This window comes from Amblyraja radiata, chromosome 11, assembly GCF_010909765.2.
Source record: "Amblyraja radiata isolate CabotCenter1 chromosome 11, sAmbRad1.1.pri, whole genome shotgun sequence".
In the NCBI taxonomy this organism is placed as follows: Eukaryota; Metazoa; Chordata; class Chondrichthyes; order Rajiformes; family Rajidae; genus Amblyraja; species Amblyraja radiata.
In genome coordinates this window covers 54825385-54852591 of record NC_045966.1, presented here as the reverse complement: position 1 = coordinate 54852591, position 27207 = coordinate 54825385, and the positions used below count along the sequence as shown (strand labels likewise).

Below are 27207 nucleotides of genomic sequence, written 5' to 3'. Positions count from 1 at the left end.
TACATATATATATATACATATATTACTAAAAGTCTGATCTTGACCACTTCCTGCTGTTCTGTATATTGATTTTAGGAAAATGCTGCCACTTACGGCTGTGATTTTTGGCCATCTTACTCAGAGTCCCCTTTCGCTGTGCAGGACAAGAGGATTTTTCCCATTGATGAAAAATAAAAGAGATTTAGTGTTTAAAAAATGTTGAGATTCTCTCTCCTGAAGGCCACGCCCCTTCTGGAGGGACAATAAAACCCGGAAGTGTTGAGTTCCTCAGTCAGTCTCTGCAAGATGGGGGAGCGAGAGGGTCATGTCTCTCAATCTGAGCTGTGTATAACACTGAACACATGTCTACTAAACTTTGAGTGGTTTTACTGACCTGTCAGTGCCCTTAATGTGGTTTGAAAATATAGTTTGGAAATGTTAAAGCTGTGTTGCCTTTGGTTTCGAAATGCTAAAGCTGTGTTGCCTTTGGTTTGGAAATGCTAAAGCTGTGTTGCCTTTGGTTTGGAAATGCTAAAGCTGTGTTGCCTAATTAAAGTTGCCTTGTCTAATTAAAGTTGACTTGCCTAATTAAAGTTGCCTTGCCTAATTAAAGTTGCCTTGCCTAATTAAAGTTGCCTTGCCTTCTATTTAATTAAAAGTCTAATCTTGACCACTTCCTGTTTGCGCTTTATATTGATTTTAGAAAAAAACACTACCACGTACGGCTGTGATTTTTGGCTTACTCAGTCCCCCTCCGCTCATCAGGTGCCGAGGATTTTTCCCATCGATGAAAAATAAAAGAGTTATTACTGTTTAAAAAATGTTGAGATTCTCTCTCCTGTCAATCACACCATGAAGGCCAAGCCCCTTCTGGTGGGAGGGGGGGAGGGACTATAAAACCCAGAGGTGTGGGCGTCACTCAGTCTCTGCAAGATGGAGGAGGGAGAGGTCACGACTTGCTGTTTTTAGTGGTCATGCACCCTGCTTGAAATGGTATGAAACTGCACTTGAATTTGGTGGTCTTGCACCCTGCTTGAAATGGTATGAAACTGCACTTGAATTTGGTGGTCTTGCACCCTGCTTGAAATGGAATTTCAAGGAATAGCCATGAGTCAACTGCCAGCCCACCAGCTGTGAGTGAGTGAGCTGCCAGCACAACAGGCTTGAGTGAATGAGCCGCCAGCCCAAGAATCCGTTCAACCCACAATGCCCTTATTAGCCCTCTGGAAACCAGTCCCTTCAGCCCCCAACACCCATACTAGCGCTCCAGAAGATATATTTATATATTTATATACATATACTTTGAATTCTTGGTTCCTATGTGTGACATATATGTAAGCACATAGCATCATATATTTTCCTTCAAGTTTCTGTTCAGTAAAAATAGATAGTGATACAGTGATGTATTGAATAGCAGATTCAGATTCAGATTCAATCTTTAATGTCATTGTGCAGTGTACACTACAGAGACAACAAAATACAGGTAGCATCTCACCCAGAAGAGCGAACATAGAATAATGAACAGCAGAATATATATATGTACATACATTAGTGCAATTTTTCTGGGGGAGGGAGTGTCCGGGGTGGGGGGGGTGACTGACAATCACCAAGGTGTAGAGTTAAGTAATGTAACAGCCGCAGGGAAGAAGCTGTTCCTGAACCTGCTGGTCCGGCAACGGAGAGACCTGTAGCGCCTCCCGGATGGGAGGAGGGTAAACATATAAAGCAATAGATATTAGTCGCAATAGGGGAATAACAACATGGCTAGTACAGCTCTGCATCATGGCTCTAGTGACTGGGGTTCAGTCTTGGAGGTTTGATGCTTCTGTGTCGTGTGAGCAGTTTGGTTTCAGCTACCTGCTCCTCACACATCCCAAGAAGTTTAGGTCTGGAAGGTTAATTTGACATTGTGGATTCCCTCTGTGGTATAGATGAGTGGCAGAATCTGTGGGGTGTTGAAGGGAATGTGGATAGAATAAAATGGGATTGATGTAAATGGGTGTTTGGTATTTATTGTGAATTCAGTGGGCCAAAGAGTGTGTATTCATGACTATATTTATTTATTTATTTATTTTATCATTTATTTCGAACAGAATAAAAGAACAAAAAGCAAATGTGAAACAGCATACAAAAAACAAAACAAAAACACTTATATAAGTGTCACAAACAATATCTATAAATAAATGAAATCATATGTGTCCGAAAAGGAGCAGGAAGAAGCCAAAGCTTATTAATTCCCACCCCTTATTCAACTGCTTGTAATTATCTTATACATAATCATGTCTACATTATACAATGGTTTTCTTGACATTTATGGGTATAGGGTTTCAAAGTCAAAGTCAAAGTCAAAGTATCCTTTATTGTTATTCAGACCTTTCGGTCTGAACGAAATTTCGTGCCTGCAGTCATACATATAATAAAAATAACAAAAACACACAATAAACACAAATTTAACTTAACAAATTGTAGTTTACTCTCTATATCAGGGGAAGTGTATATGTCCAAGCACACGGTGGTATTCTTGGTACATAAAATTGTTATTACGTGTATGAATCTACAGTTGAATTTTTTCCCTGCAGACGACACTGGCGAGAAGCAATTTACCTTGCAACTGTAGGTGCTGTGTTCTACACGGGTATAAAATATACCTACAATAGTGAACACATTGGTGGTATGGTATATTAAAACAGACAGCGGGTACCTTTGTGAATAAAACTAATCAATGGTTTAAAACTGTATTGAACTTTTAGTTAAACTTAATGCATGCATGTATGCATGCTTCATTGTGCTGTGTACATGCAGTGCATTCTTTAAACTATATACCTAGTGTATCCTTTATTGTATATGTGCTACATACATACAGTATATCATTATATCTGAACATTATACGTACAGTTATAACCGTTGCATCTGATGATAATTGAATGGGTGGAATCTGGAAAGAAGATGAAGCTTGGTTCGGTTGTGAAGGTTAATTGTACCAACTGCAAAAGACTCTGCCCATTTCCCATGTTGCAGACAGGTTTGCTATAGCACGATATTTGCGTTCCTAAAAAATGTCATATTATTTTAAAAAGTCACATCATAAAAACAATTATTTCAATGGGAAAAGGAGTTTATGTGCTAGAGAATTTAAGACTCATGATAGCAAAGTTATTTTTCCTGCAGGATTTTCAAAAATAAATTTATTTTCAATAGATGTAAATCTATTTTTCTAACTGCAAGCTAAGTATTCTGATGGCTGTATGTTACATTGTTTAATAGGGTATCTTTGCACAACTGTTAATAGAAGTGATTGCTTGTCAATTGCAATGACCTCGTGGTGAAGCTGACAGACTGCGTTGTTAAAAGATAATGGTACCTGATTACTGTGGGAAAGTTATTTTTCTCTTGACTTTTTTTCCCAAGCCAGCTTTTATTTTTAAAATTGGAGATATAAGGGACTACAGGTGGTGTTTTATAATAAAAACGATACAACGTACCGGTGTACCTCAACATTGTGTGTCTTTTATAAATTTATATTTTTTAATTTCCCATTAGCATCAAAGTGATTCTCTAGTCCCTGATCAAAATCACATTAGAACTAATTCACCAGTTGCATTATATCCATTATGAAAATATATCATAGCAGAATTACGTGTATTGTTATCAAACAGCTGCAAGGTAACATGAAATGGTGAAAATACTCATGTTCATAAGTTCGCAAGTGATAGGAGCAGAATTAGGCAATTTGGCCCATCCAGTCTGGTGTACTTAAATCATGGCCAGTCTATCTTTCCCTCTCAACCCCTTCTCCCCATAATCCCTGACACCGTTACTAATCAAGAATCTATCTATCTCTACCTTTAAAATAGCCATTGACTTGGCCTCCACAGCCATCTGTGCCTCAATGGATCAGGCAGGATCAGTAGAGAGAGTTAATCTTTTAGTCTGATTAGTTTATAAAATTGGTGAGTGTTCTGTTCTGTTCTGATGAAGGGTTATCAGTCCGAAATATTAATTCTATTTCTCACTCCAAAGACCCATCTGGCCTGCTGAGTATTTCCACCATCTTCTGTTTTTATTTCAAATTTCAAATGTTTATAGTGTATAGCTTTGGTATTAATTGTTGAGAAGTGTTTCTTATGCCTTAAGAGTCACTGACCATACGTGTTTCCTCGTACATCTAGACCCTCCAAGAAATACCATCCTCCTTGTGAATGCAACGCAGGAGGAAGTAAAAGAAGGTGACTGCGTTACGCTTGTGTGTGTTGGGAACAGTTTCCCCGAGGCTAACTACACCTGGTACAAAAAAGAACAATCCATGAATAAAACGGAGATCCTCAATACTGCAAGTGGCGATATATTATTCAAAAAAATTTCAAGGAAGAATTCCGGATTCTATAACTGCATGGCTACAAATTATTTGGGACACAGTTTGTCTTCAGAAGTAGAAATTGACGTGCAGTGTGAGTATTTGGGTGTCTCTTTGCTCTGTTCTAGGAAAGTGATGGAATCATACCGTACAGGAACAGGCCCTACAGCACAACCTGTCTCTGCCAACCAAGATGCCACAGCTAAGATAGCCATTTGTCCGCATTTGACCCATATCCCTCTGAGTTTTTCTTACCCATGTACCTGTCCAAGCACCTTTTAAATGCACTTACAGTATCCGTCTCAACTACCTCTTCTGTAAGCTTGTTCTATATACTCAGCACCCTCTGAGTGGAAAAGCTGCCCCTCAAGTTTGCATTAAATCTTGCCCCTCTCACCTTGAACAAATGTCCTCTTGTTTTTAGAAGCATAGAAAGTGGCTGCAGGACTAGGCCATTCAGCCCTTCGAGCCAGCATCGCCATTCAATATGATCATGGCTGATCATCCTGAATCAATATCCTGTTCCTGCTTTTTCCCCATATCCCTTGATTCCATTATGCCTAAGAGCTATATCTAACAAATATCTTGATTCCCCTGCACTGGTTAAAATACTGCATTCACCCTATCTATTCCTCTCATGATTTAATAAACCTTTGTAAGATCATCTCTCAGCCTCCTGTGCTCCAAAGTATAAAGTCCTAACCTGTGCAACTTCTCCCTATATCTCATCACCTCAAATCCTGACAACATCCTCATAAATCTTTTCTGCATTCTTTCCAGCTTAATGGCACTTTTCCTTAAGCAAGTGAATATATTACACACATACATCCATTTCACCCACATGTAGTCCAGATTAACAGGCACGTATGAATATGCGAAAATAAATAAGCATGGTCAGAAATGATTCCTTACTTAAGACAACTTCAGAAATTCCTGAATGAGATTAGTTAATTGAATGAATTAATATTAATTAAGCATTGGCTATTGTAATGAGATTATGGAGCCACAGTGGTACAACTGGTAGACCTGCTGCCTTACAGCTCCAGAGACACAGGTTCAATACTGATCTCAGGTGCTGTCTGTGTGGAGTTTGCACATTCTCCCTGTGACCACACGGGTTTCCTCTGGGTGCTCAGGTTTCCTTCCACATTCCAAAGGTATGCAGGTTTGTGAATTACTTGGGCTCTGTAGTGAACGTTTCCCTTAATTTGTCGGGTGTGGATGAGAAAGTGAGATAAAGTAGAACTAGTGTGAACATGTGATCGATGGTCACTGTGGGCTCAGAGGGCTGAAGGGCCTTTCCTTGCTGTATCTCTAAAACTGAAATGAAAAGCTAAAGCTAAGATTCATACCTGTAGAGTTAGGAGTGAACTTAGAGCAGCGCATTAGTCCATTAAGGTGACATTTCAATCTTTCTAAGCAACAAGTTTAATTTTGTGTTGCAGACAAACCGGATAAAGTTACAATCAGCCAGGAACTTCTATACAAGTGCATTGCTGAGGCCAGTCCTCCTGCAGTCATCACATGGAAGATCAGTGACGACAGTATAAATCTCACTGATCCCAGGGTCAGTATAAAGTCAGAATTCAATGGCACTCATACAGTTAGTACACTGAAATTGGAAACAACAGCAAGCTTTTGTGTTTCGTGCCTAGCTCAGAATAAACATGGAGTGTCGGTGACAGAGAGGTGCCCACCTGGTAAGTATAAAAGGAGTTCTCTAACTTAACAAAGAGTAAGTACTTTCAATGCATGTTTTAATTAATCCTTACATTGTTCAGCAACAATAGTTTCACATAACATGAATAAAGACTAACTGTACAATCACATCTTGTCTCATTCAGCAGGAGCTGCTTAGTCCTGTCACATTAACGCTGTATGCCAAAAGTAAGCTTTGATAATAATAGTTATAGAACGGTGTGCCAGTCTGAATCGTAAGGAGCATTAGTTTAATATTGAGCCATGATTAGACTACAACTGGATGCCATGTCTCATTATGGCTTCCTTACAGAAAATAAATATTGAACACTTAATTTTTGAGCAGCAAAGTTAGATGTTGCTCAAATTATGAGGATGCAGTAATGAGGTTGTGTCGCCTTTTGGTACTTTTCATTGGAAAAGGGATGAATTAGAAACAAACTTTAAAATTTAAACCATTGATAATTCAAAAAAAAATCCAATTAGATTATTCATTTTGGATGAACTATTCAAGATTAGATAAATAATTTTGCAGGTGTTTTTTACAATGGGGGCAGTGGGAATGAGGAATTTGATACATGTGTTGCGGTGGAACAAGGTGGTGATGGTATCACAGAATCATTGGGAATACGGTGCAAAAATAAGTCCATTGTAATTGTGTCTGCACTTTAGTACAGCCAACCAATTGGTCCCACCACTTGGCCTTATGCCATAGCCCTATAAATATTTTCCCTTGACAAATTGTTCGTTTGAAAGATATTCTGAATCTGCTTCTACCACATATTCAGACGATGTAGATCATAACAACTTGCTCCACAAGCAGATTTCTTCTGGTGGGCTTAATTTCTTTGGCCAATCATCTTAAATCTGTATTACTGACTTCCCCCATGCTATTTGTAGCATCTTCTTCTTATGTTCTCATTAAAACATTAATATTAATGGGGATACAGCTGGATAAGGTGGTGAAGAAGGCTTTTAAACATTGACGTTATTCTGGCAATGGAGTATAGAAGTTGCGATATTTTGTTACAATTGTACAAGATGTTGGTGAGGCCGCACTTGATGTTCAGTTTAGATCACCTTGCTATGGGAAAGATACCATTAGGTTGGAAAGAGTCCAGAGAAAATCTTTGAGGATGTGACCAGGATTCAAGGGTCAAATAATAGGGAGAGGTCGGGCAGGCTAGGACTTAATTCCTTGGAGCATAGGAGAGCAAGGGTGATTTTAAGGAGGTGAGAGAGGAAAGATTTAATAAGAACCTGAGTGACAGCTTTCTTATGAATAGATATATGGAATGAAGTGTAGCGGCAGATTTTTATATCATTCAAGAGATTACTCCCTCTAGCCACTGTTGAACTACATAGTTAAGGAGAATGTTGTAATACGCATGTGAGCTCTCCGTGAGACCTTCAGAGCTTCGTCACAGATAAATCTTCATAACACAGTCTTTTGATTAATAGTTTCTTTATTGTTGAAGAAAAATAATAAGGTATACATCCGACCTTATACTTCGACTCGTACACTTTAATCTTCGTCAAACTCCAGCATATCGCTTAAACATTAGAAAACTCCTCGTGTCTCAGTTAAACATCACATGGTCGAAAGGTTAACCTTCCCCATCTAAATTCAAAACTAAACTAAAAACTAAGCTTCTGCGCAAGAAACCTAGCTCCAAGCACACCCTAGAATACGTCATAAATCCCACCCACATAATGACGGGCAGTCTAAAATTTAAAGAAACATGCCATAATTAATGACACACAAAATAAGCCAAATGGCCACTACATACTGGCCCCTAATTGTTCTGAGTATATAACGAGGCAATTATTAATAAACATCAAAAAAGTAGCCATGAAGGTCATATATCAAAAGCAAAAGGTCGGGGAATTGAACCCCGGTCTCCCGCGTGACAGGCGGGGATACTAACCACTATACTAACGAGGAAAATAGCATGCACTATATATCAGCAATCAGAATTCTTCAACAACTCTTCCCTCTTCACTTTTGCTTTCTAGACGCAAGCATAACTTGATTATTGATCTTATTGCTTCATCACCGGCTTTTCTAATTTATCAGTAGATATTTGATAAACAGCAATGGTAGGATAGTTCTTCCGGATCCCGTTTTTGTTATTCCTTCTCAAGGAGCCATTGATAACCCATCCAAGTCAGGTTTTCGCAGCATACGGTCCATCACGTTGGCTCCTCACAATCTGTATAGGTTTCAATGCCTTCAAAGCATTTGTTTCGATCAATAGGTCAACACTATAATTTATTTCAGATATCTTGACATCCTTAAGTTAAGGCCATGTTTCCTGTCATGAATTCATGTCTTGGTATATTTTGACGACCAACAGGCATGGTTCCATGTGTAAACACTTCTGATATTGTTATAAAATTATCTTCATCCAGACTGGATATCTCCACACTTGTAATGTAATGACTCCTGCTCTCTTTATCTTTTTTCATGGTACGCAATCGAATCTTAGTCTCTTCTCCTGTGATGTTCAGTCTTCTCATCAGGTTTTCTGTACAAAAGGTAGTCGAACTTCCGTGATCTGAAAAAGTATATGTTTGCAACACTGTATTCGTTTTGCTATTCCTCACCTGTACTGGTAAGATAGAAAAGATACAGGCTTCAACCCTGGCCCCAATATGAGCAGTTACTTGAGGTGAGGTGATGGCATCACTAGTAGCTGGCTTCTTCTTCTGTTCTGTTTGCTTCGGTTCATCCTCTTCTATTTGCTCTGATAGCTCTTCTTCTACTTGCTCTGGTTCTTCCTCTTCCCAATGCTCTGATGGCTTCTTTACAATACAATACAATACAATATAGGTTTTTAGCAAAATCTTTAACCTCTCTCTGTTAACGTGCACTGTCCCTAAATGCTTTAAGACTGCTACCATCGTGCCTGTACCCAAAACAACATTCATTAAGAGCTTGAATGACTATAGACCTGTTGCTCTCACTTCGACCGTGATGAAATGTTTTGAACGGCTGGTCCTGGCCCACATTAAGTCCTCACTCCCACCCACCCTGGATCAGCATCAATTTGCGTATAGAGCAAATAGGTCAACGGAAGATGCCATCAACACAGCTCTACATTCTGCACTGACACATCTGGAGTGTCCTGGCTCATATGTGAGGATGTTATTTGTAGATTTTAGTTCTGCATTTAATTCAATCATCCCCAGCAGAATGGTGGACAAACTGTCTGATCTGGGTGTTAATGCAATAACATGCGGATGGATTAAGGACTTTCTAACAGATCGCCCACAGACTGTCAGGATGGGGTCCAATTACTCCCCAGTCCTGACGCTCAGCACAGGAGCACCACAAGGTTGTGTGCTGAGTCCCATTTTGTACACAATATACACTTATGATTGTATACCAACACACAGTACAAATAGGATCATTAAGTTTGCGGACGACACGACTGTGGTGGGACTGATAAACAACAACGACGAGTCTGCCTACAGGGATGAAGTCCAAAAACTGACTGTCTGGTGTACCAAAAACAACCTGGTACTCAATCCATCGAAGACGAAAGAGCTGGTCGTTGACTTCAGGAGGAAGAGGAGAGAGGAACCTGCTCCTTTATACATCAAAGGAGACATGGTGGAGAGAGTCACTGGCTTTAAGTTCCTGGGAATAAACATCTCCCAGGACCTTAAATGGCAAATGAACACCGTCACTCTCGTGACGAAGTCACATCAGCGGCTGTATTTCCTGAGGTCTCTGCGGAGAGCAAACGTCTCACAGCCGCTGCTGTTGTCCTTCTACCGATGCGCCGTGGAGAGTATCCTCTCCTATGGAATCCTGGTGTGGTTTGCTAGCTGTACTGTGGCTGAGAGGAGGGCGTTGCAGGGAATTATAAAAACTGCGCAGAACATTACAAACGCCCAACTGCCCTCCTTGGATGACATATATAGGGCCCGATGCTTGCGCCGGGCCACAAATATCAAGCAGGACACATCCCACCCTGCCAACCACCTTTTTACTCTGCTACCCTCTGGGAGGCGATTCAGGACTCTGAAGGCTCGCACCGGTAAACTAAAGAATAGTTTCTACCCATGTGCGATAAAAGAGCTAAATTCCAACAGAGAACGCTGGGGAAGCAAAATGTAATTCTAAGAAATGCCGCCAATTCTTTTAAATTCTTTTAAATTCTTTTAAAATACCTATTTATTTTTACTAATAAGTGTACATATGTGTCAATGGTTGTCGTGTTTGTATTTTTTTAACCGGAGAAGATGTAATGGAATTTCGTTGCACAGTATTGTGCAATGACAATAAACGTATTCATTCATTCATTCATTCATTCAATACAATACAATTCAATTTATTGTCATTTGGACCCCTTGAGGTCCAAACGAAATGTCGTTTCTGCAGCCATACATTACAAACAAATAGACCCAAGACACAACATAATTTACATAAACATCCATCACATTGCTGTGATGGAAGGCCAAAAAAATTTATCTCTCCACTGCACTCTCCCCCCCGATGTCAGAGTCAAGTCAAAGTCAAAGCCCCCGGCGGGCGATGGCGAATTGTCCCGCGGCCATTAAAGCCACGCCGGGTGATGCAAGGCCGCGCACCGGGTCTTGATGTTAGAGCCCCCGGCGCGCGCTCGCAGTCCCGCAGCCATTCCAAGCCGCTGTAAGGCCCCGCTCAGGTGCTCTTCAACCCCGCAACTCGGGCGGGAGAAGTCGCCGTTGCGGAAGCCCTGAAAAGCGGTTTCCCAGCAGGGACCCGCGGGCTCCCGGTGCCGCCGTCCGCCAGACCCGCAGTTGCAGCCACCGAATCTCCGGGGGTCGGGTCGCAGCAGCGTCCACCACAGCTCCACCTGCTCTGGACTCGGCCAGCTCCGCGACGGTGAGGTGAGTAGTCGGCACCACAGCCCCCGGTCTTCCTGTTGGAGGCCGCTCCTCGTTGCAGCCCCAACGACAACGGAGACCCGACAAAGAAAAGGTCGGGTCTCCCGTGCAGGGAGAGATTTAAAAGTTACCCCCTCCCTCCCACACCACCCACACCCCCCCACACACATACCCCAACAAAAATAACAAAAACTACATAAAAACATAAGACATAAAATAATAAAAACGCAGACGGACTGCAGAGGCCGCTGCTGACGAAAGTCGCGCCGCCCACACTTTGCAATGTGAAGTGCTTCAGGATGATATTGCCTGCACTTATAACAAATTATAGGACCCTTACAGTCTCTCACCATATGTCCTTTTTTCAAACATCCAAAACAGATTCCCTTCTCTTTCAAGAAATCCATCTTTTTTTCATATTCTTTCATCTTGAAGCTTCGACACCATCTTATGGTGTGACCAATTTCATCACATAGCAAACAAAATACTATTTGCTTGCTAGTAAATACATTTCCTTTCATTCCGTCTGTCATTTCCACAGGTATGGTTGTGGTAGCAAAACTGCTTCTCATAGGTTCTGATCTTTCTTTAGTTTTGGTAAAGGTAGAACCTTTGTTAGTTGCAATTGGTTTATAATCTTCAATAGTTCCATGGTGTGGTTCTAACATGTACCGTAAAATCCACCAGGTCTGGTAGCCTGGCTCCTTGGTTTCTCTTATCCAATATTCCGCCTGCTTCATATCTCCATCTTTCTCTCAGTCTTCTGGGCAACTTGCTAATGATGATTCTAGTATTACTTGCAAGATTCATTTCCTCCATGTGGCCGAGATTTCTCATCGAGCTGCAACAACCTCTCAGAAATATTGTATAAATACTCAATGCCTCCCCATCTTCTGGCTTGATTTCTTTCCAATGCATGGGCCTTCTCCATGTATGCATTAGCAATCCTCTGTTCATTACCACAACGTTCTTTAAGTAACCTTCTTGCCACTTTATACCCTTTGCTGTCAGGCTCATTTTGACAACTTTTCACAAGCAAGTACCTGAACATCTCCGCTTGTGTACTTCACCAGAAATCATAAGCGCTCCTTTTCATCCATAATTCTTGTTTCTAATACTTCTAATGCCCTTACGAAAGCTTCATACCACAAAGGATCTCCATCATATGTAGGAATTTCTGCTGGTGGTAGAGTGAGAGAGGTATTTTGTCGAGCTATGAATTAAGCTTGACTTTTCACCAATGCCAGGCCTTGGAAAAACATTGTCCGCTATTGGTTTGTCCCGAGCATCTACAGACGCTCCATAAGTAGTTTGTTTGGATCTAGCACTCATTAGCTGAGATTAAGTTTTACCCATCTTACTCTGTTCCAATGGGCTTTCAGTGGACCTTAATTGTGGAATTGATCCGACTGCTGACTCACTTGGAGCAGTTTTTCCTCTTTGTCCAGGGTTCGTCATCTTCGATGCTCTGGAACTGCATCTTGAACCCTCACTTTCCAATATCTTCTTCTTAGATTTGACCACCGCCATCTTTGTCTCTAGTACCAATTGTTCTTCTTGTCACGTCATCTCTTCTTTCTGGCGCTCAATCTCTTCTTTCTGTCGCTCAATCTCATGTTTCTTCTTCAAGGCATCCGCTTCTATTGAGAGCGAGGCTAGATCAGCTTCAACTCTCAATCGGGCAGAAACCCTTGATACTGAACTGGCTCTAGAACCAGATTTATGTCCTGATCATCGTGTAGATACCTTCGAGATATTATCTTGTGATGTAATTTCACCTTCCATTCCAACACCTTGTTGCATCGCACCTTCAGCTGTTAAGCACGTAAGTGGTGGTATAATTTCAGATAACCACTCCTCTGCCTTATCCATGAAACCATTGAATACCTCCACCCTGTCTTCCAACCACTGGATGTGTCTTACGCGTTCTTGCTGATGTGGCTGTGAACACAGCAGAACATTTTGTTTCTTTCCAACCTCTTGGCAGAGGAGTTGGACCAGATTAGATTCTACTTTGATCATGTTCTTAACGGATTCCATTAGTTTCTTCTGTTATTCAATTGATTTGGTAACCTGCTGCCATAACTTGTTTCTCTCCTTCTTTGATTCTTTCAGGTAGGCAGCTTGTCCTTGACTGAGCTTGACTTCACCACCTTATGGTTCTTCTGGCATGGCACTTTCTTCATCTTCTTGCTCCATCATTTAAAAACAGGTCTTGGCAGATTGCCAAGTCTTTAAATTGAACAAACAAAGTCTTCTTCCAGTTGCTTTAATTTTGTTTTGTCAACATCTTCATCAGAATAATAACAAACTGAGATTGTAGGCAACATCTCTCAAACATCCACAGGCTTAACAATGACGTTAGTTCAGAAGGAATGTGTGTATTCTAGATTTCAAAACAATCGAAGGTCAGTCTCTTCTGTTTTTCCAGACAGATTGGAAAAAACACTTATTTGGCTATCTTCCAAGCAAGTGGCTCACATTTATTTTTCTGGCTCTTCTTTTACAGAAGCGGGTTAAATTAAAGCTTTACAGCTTCAAAATTAAAAGAAATAATAGTCGATTTCTACTCACGTTCGTTAAAATGTATTCAGATCTTCAGATAAGTCCTGTCGCTGTTGATAAACCTCTAGGCCACCTCTGGCCGAGATCTATTATCTTCAGTTCCTCGGCTGGAACCAGCCTTCTGACTAATACCTCTTTCGGTCCTAGTCTTTCTTCTGTCCCACTCTCTGGGACTGGCTTTCACCCCCCCCCCCCCCCCCCCCCCCCACCATCAGAGGTATTCTTCGACTTTATGTAGCGGCAGATTTTTATATCATTCAAGAGATTACTCCCTCTAGCCACTTAGTTGAACTACATGGTTAAGGAGAATGTCGTAATATGCATGTGAGCTCTCCATGAGACCTTCAGAGCTTCTTCACATTTAAATCTTCATACACTGTCTTTTGATTAATAGTTTCTTTATTAATCAAAAGATTAATAACTCAGTTATTAAACTCTAGCATATCGCTTAAACATTAGAAAACTCCTCGTGTCTCGGTTAAACGTCACATGGTCAAAGAGTTAACCTTCCCCATCTAAGTTCAAAACTAAACTAAAAACTAAGCTTCTGCGCAAGAAACCTAGCTCCAAACACGCCTTAGAATACGTCATAAATCCCACCCACATAATAATGGGCAGTCTAAAATTTAAAGACACACAAAATAAGCCAAATGAAGTACAAGAGGAAGAAGTTGAGGCAGGTACAAAAGCAACATTTAAACAACATATGGATTGGAATGTTTTAGAGGGATATGGGCCAAACATGGGAAAAGATTGGGTATCTTGGTCAGTTTGGATGAGTTGGGCCAGAGGGCCAGCTTCTTTGCTGTTTGATACTATTAATAGTTCACACACTTCTTGACTCCTGATTCTCTTAGAAGAACAATTTTTGTTTCTCCATATAATTGAGCGTCTTTATTGATGTATTTGAGGAAATGATCAATCTCTGTAATATAGTGAAGAAGATAGAGATATTGGGTTAAGTTGAAAGAGGTGATCTATGTGGGTGAAAGCTCACAAACCAGCTCCAAGCCAAGCTGAAAGGCTTCTCAGAACAAGCCTCTCATTGGGTCAATTCTTAGCAGCCATATTTAAGGCTGAAAGTTGTGTAGCCAGTTCTCTACAGATGCTGGCTTACAAAAAAAGACGCAAACAGCTGGAGTAAATGCGGATCCCAGTCATGATCTCTGGAGAACATGGATAGGCGATGTTTCAGGACGAGACCCTTCTTCAGACTGAATGTGATGAGGAGTAGAGGTAAGAAAGCTGGAAGAGAAGAGGGCAGGACAAAAGTTAGCAAGTGATAGGTCATGCGAAAACATGTGAAGGTAGTTGGAAAAAGGCTAGAGATTAAATCCTCTGACCGTTGCTCCCTTTGAACTCAGGTTCCTGCATTTACCACATAAAGAATCTCTCTGACTCTTCAATCCTCAAATGTCCAAAATGGTTCTCCTGATTTGTAACCATCATGTGTAATTTTGTAGAATCTCTTGCTCTGCAGACATATTTCATCGCTACTGTTTAGTATGAGTTGCTTCATCAAACACTTACTAATAAAAGAGAAATCACCTGGAGTTGCCCAGAACTGATTTGTCCCATCTAATAGCTTGCTGCACATGGCCACAATATTTCATCAATTAAATATTGCTTGTAAGGATGAGGTGGTGCACCTTATATTGCATCTATGGGCACATTAATCTTACTTTTCGCCAATTACACCATTTGATGGTATGGTGTTGCAGCAGATTGTGCTGTTGCCTCAGCTCCAGAAACGGAGGTTCATTCCATATGTGGGGTGATGCCTGTGTGGAGTGTGCACCTTCATCCTCTGAGTGCATGGGTTTCCTTTGGCTGCTCTGCTCTCATGTCTGAGTTGGTCGGTTGACTGGCAATTGTAAATTGTCTTTAGTGTGCGGGTGGGTGGTAGAATCTGCAGCAAGTTGTCAGGAATGTAGGAAGAATAAAATGGGTAAGAAAAGGAATGGCCTGGTGGCCAGCGTGATATTAGTAGGCCGAAGGACCTGTTTCCATGCTGTATCTCGCAACGACTTTATTATAATGAAAAAAAAACTGCTTTACAAAAGAGACAGTATTACCGGGGAACAAAGCTAAAACAGGGGTCAGGGGAGCAGTAATGGAGGGGAATGGGCCAACTTGAGCAAGAGCCTTGTTTTGAGGCCATGACAATATTTATGGGTTAGTTAGATCCATTTTCATACCCTTGCTCATTACTGTCACACATTTGATACTGAGCATGAAAAGGCTTTACCTAATTTTACCTCTGCCATTCTGTTTGGTAGGTTCATATACAAAAGTGTTGCTCCTGATCGTTGGGGTAATTGCCAGTGGAGCAGTTGTCATCATTATATTTATAATTGTCGCTTGGAAGCGGAAGAAAGAAGTGATTGAAGGTAAGCTTGTTATCATCCTTGTACCTCTTGCATCCTCTTGCAGAGGGAACACTTTAACAAGTGATAAGATCTTTTCATTTGAACATAGCAAGCTGCAAACATGCTTGATCCAAGGACTTCTCTTGTATGGCCATACCAAGCATGGATGAAGCACGCTTCATGGCACTAATAGCAATGGTGCCATGCTCAGAAACTTGAGCATGCAAAGACCAGTTGTTTGGCTCCTGGATAGTAATTTTTGGTGTTAATTAAATAGTGCATGGGCAAAGCAGGTAAATGGTGTGAGATTGATATGTGAACACTTGCTCGTTGTTATTATTATGAGCTACTTGAGGCTGGAATACTGAGCAAAAAAAAACTGCTGGAGAATCTTAACAGGTCACACAGCATCTGAGGGGAAATGGACAGGTGATATTTTGGGTCAGAACACATCTTCAAGACGGGAGTAGGTGGCAGAAAGCTGGTAGGGAGAGGAGCGGGGACGGGGTGTGGGAAGAATTGGCAAGTGATAGGTGGAACCAAATAAGGAGGGGGCAATTGACAGATGACTCTGGTGGGGAGAGAAGGGTGGGGGTAGTGACAAAGTCTGGAGGTGATAAGTGAAGGACAGAGGGCTGTAGAGGGTGGATTTGGATAAGAAAGGGTGGGATGTTAAACCAAGGTAAGGATGGTGGGTAGATGGGAATGAGGTCAGTTTATTGTCACATGTACCAATTAAGGTGCAGGATGGGCAATAGGAGACCCGAGGGACTTGAAAGAGGGGAAAGGAAGTGTTTGACAAGGGCAAAGGAAGTGGAAAGAAAGGTATGCAGGAGATGCAAGACCTTCTCCTTTACCTCCATTTAAAAACCCAACTCCCCTGCCAGGTGAGACGAAGGTTTCTATTGTACCTCCACCAGCTACACCGATTGCATTTGGTGCTCTTGATGTGGTCTCTGACCTTTCAGCCCCTGGCTTCCTCCATTGTCAAGTGAGATCACACCCAAGCTGAAAAAACGGCACCTCACTTCCACTTGGGTGGACCATAACCTTACACCATTAACATTGCATTTTCCTATTTCAGATAAGCAGTAACTCCCCCCGCACCCCACAACCCATTATTCTATCTCCTCATCTTCCCAGATCCGCTAATGCACACCTTTTTTTCCACTCCCGTCATTCCCGTCACCCAATTCATTTTCCCTCCTGCATTTCCTCCTTCTGCTCATCACCCACCCTCAACGCTACCTGGCCCCATATTCCACCACTTCCCCCTCCCCCCCACTGCCATGCCTAACCTCTGGTTCATCATTTTATTTCCCACCTTCCTTTCTAATCAGATTCCAGCATTTTCTACTCATTTATCTTCACTTATCTCCTCCACCATTGGTCATTATCTCCCTCCTTCTCTCCCACAATGGAGTCATCTGCCACTAGCCCCTCCTCACCTGAATCCACCTACCTCTTGTCAGTTCTATCCCAACACCTTTATCTCACATATTTCTATTAGTCATCACCCTTCTGCTTTATCTTTAGTTTCAGTTTAGTTTTGAGATACAGTGTGGAATCAGGCCCTTTTGCCCACCGAGTCCACATTGACCAAAAATTCCCGCACATTAACACTACCCTACAACACTAGGGACAATTTTACCAAGCCAATTAACCTACAATTAACCGTCTTTGGAGTTTGGGAGGAAGCTGAGGATCTCGGAGAAAACTCACACAAGTCACGGGGAGAAGGTACAAATTCTATATAGACAAGCATCCGTAGTCAGGATCAAACCCGGGTCTCTGGCATTGTAGGCAGTAGCTCTGCTGCTACGCCACCGTGCCACCCTGAGATATTATCTGTCTGAAGAAGGGTCCAAATCAGAAATGCTGTCCCTCCTCAGATGACCTGCTGAGTTCCTCTAGCAGTTTGTATTTTGATGATGGTGAACTACATCCATTTAATTTGTGTTTAGATTTGATGATGAATGACATGCCTGACTTCTGAATTTTCTTCGGCCTTGGGCAATACTCCAAAGGTTGCAGGTCTGAGCTAAAACCTGAATAATGGACACATTGGAAGTTCATGCCATATTGTTACATCAAGTGACTACTTATTTGCAGCTTTTCTCATGAAACATTATAAGAAATAAACTGTACCTAATATGAAAAAAAATCCCTCGTCATATGCTTCTATTTAATTTTATTTTTTAGCATATCAATTGTTTTTATATCCTATGTATTTATTTTAAAATTTGTGCTTTTGGCTTCAGCCTGAGTTCATTGTTTTGATTGTGAACTCTTCAGCCTTTTGGAAGCGCTTTTTAGACTTTAGACTCTAGAGATACAGTACAGAAACAGGCCCTTTGGCCCACCGAGTCCGCACCGACCAGCGATCACCACATACACTAACACTTTCCTGCACACTAGGGACAACTTACAATTGTACTGAAGCCAGTTAAGCTACAAACCTGTACATCTTTGGAGTGTGGAAGTAAACCAGAGCACTTGAACAAAACCCACGTGATCACAGGGAGAACGTACAGACTCCATACAGACAGCACCCATAGTCTGGTTCAAACTCTGGTCTCTGGCGCTGCAAGGCAGCAACTCTACCGCTGCACCGCTGTGCCACCCTCAACATGATATGATGTGGATCTCAGATCATCTCAAATGGTGGGATTTCTAAATAATCGCCAGAAGATAGATGCCCCATCTGATTTCCAGTGCCTGAAGCTCCTAGATAATCTGCTGGAGCGAGGGACCCCTGATGGTTTCCAAGTGCTTGCAATCTACAATAAGCTCCAATGGCTGGAGATCCCAGGTGATCTACAGGTTCAGCACATCACTGTGGTATTTAGTTATTCTTGGCACATTTGCCTTGTGATTAGATTGTATAACATGACTTTAATTGTCATTTTGTGATTGAAATTGACCACACTGAGAATAAAATGTAATAATGACAATTCCCACTCTTCTCCTGTCAGTTCAGATGATTCAACTGTGGTTCTCCCTGAAGGGTTCACCGTTGTACATCTGATGTGATTTCCATGTGACTCATGTATGGGATAACATCATTCCCATGAAGCAGTCCAAGTGGAACATTGAGAGGAGAATGGTATACCACAGTTGGACATACCCAGGAGAAGAATGTTTTCACAAAGCATTTCTAGATTTGAACCTCTGTAAGATAAATCTCATTCTGATCTTTGCTTCTCTAAGACCCCATTGGCATGCAGCTTCCCTTCCCCACCATTCTACCAAATCCCAAGCCAGAACAATATCCGGCTCCAGTCTTTGCCCTATTCACAGTACCCCTTGAGGTTTGACAGCCCGCTATCTAAATCCCTCCCCTGCTATCAGTCTCAATCCCTTACCCTGAGATCTCTAAAGGCCCCAGTGAAGCCCCCATATTCCACAGTTTCTGGGCATTAACCTGATTGCCAGTCCTGTCCAATATCTGCCATTCCTCCACAAATATCTCAATCTTTCATACAGAATTCCCCCCAGTTCCCTACTGGCCTAGATTGATCAGACATCCCTGCTGTAGGCTTGCCAACTCAACTTTCGTCCTGAATGCACAAATTTCCTGGTCTTGAACTATGTCCTGGGTGATTTTAAAATGAGTTTGTCACTCACACTTGTGTGTATAAGACCATGAGGGGAATAGATAGGATGTACGCACAGAGTTCTTTACCCCAGAGTAAGGGAATTAAGTGCCAGAGGACATGGGTTTAAGGTGAGAGGGGAAAGATCTAATGGGAACCTGAGGGGCAACTTTTTCATGCAGATGGTGGTGGGTGTGTGGAACGAGCTTCCAGAGGAGGCAGTTGAGGCAGGTACACTAACAATATTTAACAGACATTTGGACAGGTGCATGAATAGGAAAGGTTTAGAGTGGTATGGGCCAAATATGAACAGGTGGGACCCGTGTAGATGGGGTATTGTAGTCAGCATGGGCAGGTAGGTTGACAAGACTTTGTCTGTGCATACTGTGTTCGTCTCACTCTGACTCAAACTGTACTCAAGTATCTAGTCCATTGTTTGATTAATTATCTGGAATAACATAGGCATTGCTTCATGCATATTTCCAAACAAAAAACTGTGAACAACATGGATAATTAAGATCAATGGCAACTTTTGAAGAAAAACAAATATCTTGGCTGAACCCTTCCCTTAATCAGCATAAATAAGAAACAGATTACCTGCCCATGATCACATCTATGTTGGTGGAATTTTGTTGAAATATAATTATTTTGGTGCCTCCTTATATTGAGGTCAGCAAACAAACTGTGATATAATTAGTTATGCGAGAAGATGCAAGTATTCTATCATAATAGTGGTGGACAGCCATAAACGTCATCAGTTTTTTCAGAACACAGCACAAACTGAAGGTAGACCACAAGTCTCTGTGAGGGCCTGGATGAGTGATAATGCTGAGATCCCATAGCACTAATCAGGCTCTTTGACCTACTGTTTATATACCGATCATCACCTATCTATACAAATTCTCTCTCTAGCAACCATCAGCTACTCCTCACTCACTCCATTCCTAGGTACTCTTTCCACACACCTACTTCGGGCTAATTTATTGAAGCCAATTAACCTAACAATAAGCACATTTTCTAGTAGCAGGAGGAAACTGGGGTTCCTTGGGATATTAATGGGGGTCACACAGAGAACATGAAAACTACTTGCAAACAGCAATTGAGGTCAGGTTTGAACCCAGGTCACTGTAGGTGTGAGACAGCAGCACTAACTGCCGCATCACTGCGCACCCCCCTACTTTACATTTCTTCTGGTTTTCATTATTTTCATATGAAGGAATGTCAAATGGATCTATGGGCTGACAAGGAGCTAATTGACTGCAGAAAGGGGATGTTGTGAGACTACATATCAGTTTACATCGATAGGTTGGTGGTGGAGAGAGTTAACAGCTTCAAATTTAGATTTTACTTCGGAGTCACGTGCGCGGCATTGCGTTCAGCAGTGCAACAGCGGCCGCAGCGGGAGTCAGGCGCTCCCGTTGCAGTTTAAAAGACGGACCGTCAGGTAAGTTACTCTGAGGTCGGCTTTTCTTTTGCAAGGAGAGCCTTCTGATTTGTTTTTCAGACATGAACAAAAGGCTCTCAAAGAAATCTGTCCCCCGCTCGACTCCGACGGAGGAGCGTTTCATCTGTGGGGGGCAGCAGGCGGTAGGACTGCTTACCCGGCGCTCCACCATCCCCGACACCGGGCCGAGCCCAGTCCCGCTAGCGCCTGAGCAGCGGACTGGTTGTATAGCCACCAGGAAGAGCATCCGGCCGGTGGCTTCCGAATCGTCGGACGGGGACGTCTCACCACCCGTTCGGGGGAGAGACAGCTGCTTGAGCAGCTTGGAGCGGCTCCTGGAGCAGATGCTCCAGCGAGACTCACTGCGTGAGGGGCAGTCTCGCAGGGGGAGTTCAGGCGCTCCCTCCACAGTACCTTGTGCACTGCCCATTGCTTCCTCCTCACCCGAGGGCAGCTTTGGCGACCAGGACTGGGCTGGTCAGGAAGAGGGGACGCTGGCTGAAGAAGTCGGGAGTATGCAAGGGGTGCAGGACCAGGAAGAGCTGCTGGGTGTGGTGGACCACTACGTGGCAGCCCCATGTGCAGGAAGGCCATTAGAGCCTAAACTAGCGGCCAGCATTAACCACCTCTCCAACAGGCCCCTACAGGAGCAGGTGGTTAATGAGGCCTTAGAATTGTACACAGCTCCAGAAAATTGTGAGTCTCTCAAAGTGCCGGCTGTCAACAGCCAAATCTGGGGGCACGTTGGGACAAATATTCGGAGCCAGGAGCTGAAACTGCAGTGGATCCTCAGGCTCCTGAAGTCAGCCATCACATCATTTACTCATTCTGTGGACAATACGGAGATGACCACAAACCAACTCTCGCGCTGTTGTGCAACACGCAGTTTGAGATAAATAACCTCCGTAAAGAAATTATAAGACCTGCCCTAAATCCAAAATTCACGGGGTTGTGCAAAACCCCAGCCACTGAGCCAGACACACTGCTCTTTGGCAAAGACCTCACGAAAAAAGTAAAGGATATGGAAGAGGCCTCTAAAAAACTTTCGGTCTCATGAGGGCAGGCCCCGGGACGAGCAAACCCAAAACAACAATACCCAAGCGGCAGCACCCCATCGCGACCACCAGTCGACGTCTACCCTATGGGACTGGTGAAAGCTCGGGGTCCACATATCACCACCTGAAGTATTTTTTAGACCAAGGCCCAGAGCGGACCCCATGGAAAATGCGCCACCGCCAAACATCACCGCCACGTCAGACAATGCGCTAGACTCGCTGGTCTGGGAAGAGACATAAGAAACACCCATAACCATGGAGGTAGGTGGGTCTGGTTCCTACCAGCATATAGAAAGTAGGGGCGCAATAATAACAGGGGGGAGATTACACCTGTTTAAGGAAGCATGGGAGTCTATCACGAGTGACAAGTATATACTCAATAGCATTAGTGGATACAAAATACAATTCAAACTAGAAAAATTGCCACCAGTTCAACATTCACCCCAGAGGGTCTTTTCCCTCTCAGTTAAAGAGAAACGAGAGGGACAAGCTGAACTGGTGAGACTAATCACTAAGGTATCATGGGAAAAAACAAAGCATGAACCCTTGGAATTTGTGACAAATATATTAACTGAAACTAAAAAAGAAGGTGGGTGTCGCATCATCATTGACTTAACTTCACTAAATATGTTTGTTAAGTATATACATTTCAAAATGGAAACGTTTGTTACTGCCAAACAACTGATTTCCAAAGGATACTTCATGGCAAGCATTGACCTCAAAGATGCTTACTATTCAGTACCCATTCACAAGGATCATCGCAGATACCTGAAATTGACCTGGATGGGGCAGCAATGGCAGTTTAAAGCATTACCCAGTGTGTTAACATCAGCCCCAAGATTATTCACCAAGATACTAAAACCAGCCCTGGCAATATTAAGAAGACAAAAACATATGGTCATGGCATATCTTGATGATATCTTAATAGTAGGCAAGACCATGGAATTGGCATATCAGCTGTGTCAGCTACCAAACAGTTGATCGAAACCTTGGGATTTGTCTTGCATCCAGATAAATCTAAGTTGAAGCCATCCACAATCATGGACGACTTGGACTTCACAATTAACTCAGCCCACATGTCTGTAACTTTGCCAAAAGACAAAACAACTGAATTGGCACAATCATGCAACAATTTAATGGTCAACGAGCGACCAACTATTCGACAAGTAGCAAGAGTAATTGGGGAAATGGTAGCAGCATTTCCGGCTACACAATTTGGACCTTTGCACTATCAAAACTTCCAAAGAGCAAAGGTACAGGCACTAAAACGACATGCAGGTCATTATGATCGTATCATGAAATTACCCACTGAAGCAATATCAGAACTAGTGGTGGGCAGAAAACGTTTGGCATAGTTTCAGCCCTATCATCATCATTAACCCTACTTTAGTGATCAAAAAGATGCCAGTGCTCAAGGCTGGGGAGCGACTAACTCCATATCCAGCACAGGTGGTTGATGGACTAACCTAGAGTCATCATTACTACTTACACTGGGCATTAACTATCTAGAGATGTTGGGTGCCTTTTATGGTTTAAAAGCATATGCATCCAATATGCATCACTTGCATGTACGGTTACAAATAGACAATACTACGGTGGTGGCCTACATTAACCATATGGGCGGCATAAAATCGATATCATGCAACAAATTGGTCAACACAATTTGGCAATGGTGTGTCGAAAGACATATTTGGCTATCAGCAACTTACCTGCCAGGTAAGCTAAATACAGTGGCAGACACCAGGTCACACATATTTAATGACAACACCGAATGGATGTTAAACCCCAAAGTGTTTGCAAAGATTATTAAGCAATATGGCACGCCAGATATCGACTTATTTGCATCAAGGCTAAATCACCAGGTACCTATGTATGTTGCTTGGGAACCAGACCCTGAGGCAGCAGCGGTAGATGCGTTCGCGCTGGATTGGGCAAATTTCTTCTTCTATGCATTTCCTCCCTTCTGCCTCATCAGCCGTGTACTACGCAAAATATAAATGGACTCTGCTTCAGGTATTTTGGTAGTACCCGACTGGTCTACACAGCCATGGTTCCCATTACTCCATGACATCCCTCTGAACATCCACAAGAAAACAGTACTTGTCCAGCATCAAAAAGTGGGAGAAGTACTGCTTGGATACGGGGACCACTTACTCAACCGCTACAGTTAACAACGTACTGGAATTCCTGGCGAACCTTCACCACGATGAAGGACTCAGCTACAGTGCCATCAACACAGCTAGAAGTGCCCTGTCTGTCTATTTAAAACAAGCTCCAGGACAACAGGCCATGGGGTCCCACCCGCTGGTGGTCAAACTAATGAAGGGTATTTACAACTCTAACCCCCCTAGACCAAGATACACCCATATATGGGATGTCAGTGTGGTCCTGACATACCTCAGGGAATGGCCACCAGCCAGATCCCTCAACCTGGAACAATCTACGCTCAAAACACTCATGTTGATGGCACTTGTATCTGCACAGGGGTCCAGTCACAACACCTATTGCGACTGGACAACATGATCACAGCTCCAGACCAGATCTCTTTCATTATCCAGGCACTGATCAAACAGAGCAGACCAGGAACACCTAATCCAGTCGTGGAATTCCAGGCTTACCCGCCAGAACCACGGTTATGTACCATGACCCACCTACTCTCCTACATAGACACAACCAAAAATATTCGAGGGAGCGAAAAAGCCTTATGGGTCAGTCATAAAAAACGTTATGGTCGGGTGACGAGCCAAACCATTTCGAGATGGCTAAAGCAGGTGCTAAAAGCTGCTGGGATAAACACTAACATGTACAGATCTCACTCCACCAGGGCAGCATCCACGTCGATGGCCAAAAGAATGGACGTGCCTATAGACCACATCCTGGCTACAGCAGGATGGTCGGGGGAAAGAACGTTCAGAACTTTTTATAATAAGCCGTTGGCAAAACCTGCTTTATTTGCAGAAAATTTTTTACAGACTGCAAATATTTAATTTAAGCCTAGGGGAGCAATTTAATTTCTTTGTTGTTATTGTTAAAAAATACCGTTGTGTTTTTCTACAAACAGATTCATTGGTTGATTACGATAACACACTTCCTCCCTCAAGGACTTCGGCAGTGAGTGAAGTAATACCTGTTACATGGTTTGAAATCACAGAGCTTTAAAATCTTCACGTAGTCACTCACGTGACTCCGGTAAAATAGTAAGATTAAACGAGAACTTACCAGTTTGAAGTTTGATCTGTATTTTATGAGGAGTTACGATGAGGGATTACGTGCCCTCCGCTCCCACCCTCAATAATATGGGTCAAACTGATAACTGATGTCTCCTTTTCTTTACTGTTTATTTCAATAACTGTGTCTATCTGTGATTCCACACCGCTGCTTTGAAGTATGCCGCGCATGCATGCTGAGCGGGCTCTTCACGTAATCCCTCATCGTAACTCCTTATAAAATACAGATCAAACTTCAAGCTGGTAAGTTCTCGTTTAATCTTACTATTCTTGGGCATTAACATTTCAGATCTGGCACCAGCACATTGATGTGATCACTAAGAAAGTACGCCAAAGCCTCTAATTTCTTAGAAGTTTAAATAGATCTGGTGTATCTCTGAATACTTCCACACAGTCGAAAGTAAGCTGACTAGTTGCATCAGGGTCTAGTATGATAATTCCAATGAATGGGAATGCAATAGGCGCAGGGAGTGGTTGACTCAACCTGATCCATCCTGCGCACAACCTCTCCCATCCATTGAACGCATCTACATGAGGAGCTGCCGCAAGAGTTTATCACCAAGGATACCCACCATCTAGGCGATACCCTCTTCTCATTGCTACCATCAGGCAGGAGGTGCAAAAACCTTAAGTCCCAAACTGACAGGTGAGGGAACAGCCATCTTCTTACAACTCTCAGGTTTTTGAAGCAGCCCAAACAACCTTAATCCTACTTCAAACACTATGGTCCACATCTTGCACTACCACGGACTTGTTTTATTTCTAATTAGGATTTTGGACTAATGTCTTTTTTTTGCAAATGTTTCTTTCTTTTATGTGTTATATATTATATTGTGGTCTAAGTCCATGAGCCTGCGATGTTGCCGCAATCAAGATCTGTATTGTATCTGTGCATCGCTGTGTGGTCAATAAACCCAACTTGACATGACTTGAATTGAATGGGGAGAGAATCAATTCACTTTTACCTCCTGAATTTAAAAAAACATAGTCTACCAAAGTGACTGGCTTGGAGAGCAGAATAGAATCAACATTACAGTGTTCACTGTCCATAAAAATAAGAACTACCATCCAATGACAGTTTAAGAGAATAAAACCAGACAGATGCATCATTTCAAGAGGTTCGACAAATTATACCGTATTTTTATACCTTATACCGTATAAATTATAATGTATTTGCTGGAAAATGGAAATCTGAAATGTTTATAAAATGAAAGTGCTTTAATGATGCCAACAAAATGAATGTGCTTCCATTTATTGGGGGACACCCACACTTTAAATATTTATCTCAATCCCTGTCTGTGGTTTTGAGGTCAACCAGGGGCATTGTACGATTGGCAGCCTCACCAACAGTCTGTCTGTTTTTTTGGCCTTTTTTTGTTATTTTTAGTGCCTTGAAAGATTGTTTTAATGTTTTCTGGTTGTTTTATGTGGGGGGAGGGGGAGGGGTTCGGAGAAACTTTTTTTTTCTTACCATGCCTGATTACTTTCCGGGTAGTATCTCCGGGCGCTCTGGGGCCTAACATCCTGGAGATGGAGGCCTCGCTTGGGACTGACTTTGAGCCCCACCGCGGGGCGCGGTGACTTTGAGCCCCATCGCTCCAAATGCGGCCTGCGGACTTTACCAATGAGAGCTCACATCTCGGGAGAGACTGTGGATGTTGGGAGCTCCAATGACGCAGAAGGTTCGACAAGCCCCGACCTGGGATCCGATCGCTCGGCGCGGGGGAGCTGAGATTCCCCTCCGATGCAGGAGTGTTTCCCCCGACGCGGAGGTCCTGAACGCCACCGGCTACGGGAGTAAGATCATCCCTTCAACGGAAGGCTCGAGACCCCTGACTGCGGGAGGACAAAGAGGGGAAGTCACAGTGAGGAATTTGGAGGTCACTGTGGTGGATGTTTATGTTAAAATGTTTTTTGTGCGTTCTGTTGCTTTTTATTTTTATGACTAACTTGGCAAATGAAATTCCTCGTATGTTGCAAAACATACTTGGCTAATAAATTATTAATGTAGTGTATTGTATTGTAAAACCAAGGACCTCAAA

The 27207-nt window shown here is 42.6% G+C and overlaps 1 protein-coding gene across 5 annotated transcripts in view; it reads left to right on the top strand.

Annotated features, from left to right (window-relative positions):
- Positions 1-27207, top strand: part of LOC116978655 (myelin-associated glycoprotein-like) — a 56677-nt gene that overhangs the window by 18417 nt on the left and 11053 nt on the right. For all 5 annotated transcript variants that reach the window (XM_033029957.1, XM_033029956.1, XM_033029953.1 and 2 more), the window contains 3 exons: positions 4149-4427; positions 5779-6033; positions 15754-15864. In XM_033029957.1, coding sequence (XP_032885848.1) covers positions 4149-4427; positions 5779-6033; positions 15754-15864 — 645 coding nt within the window. The remainder of the gene's footprint in view (positions 1-4148; positions 4428-5778; positions 6034-15753; positions 15865-27207) is intronic.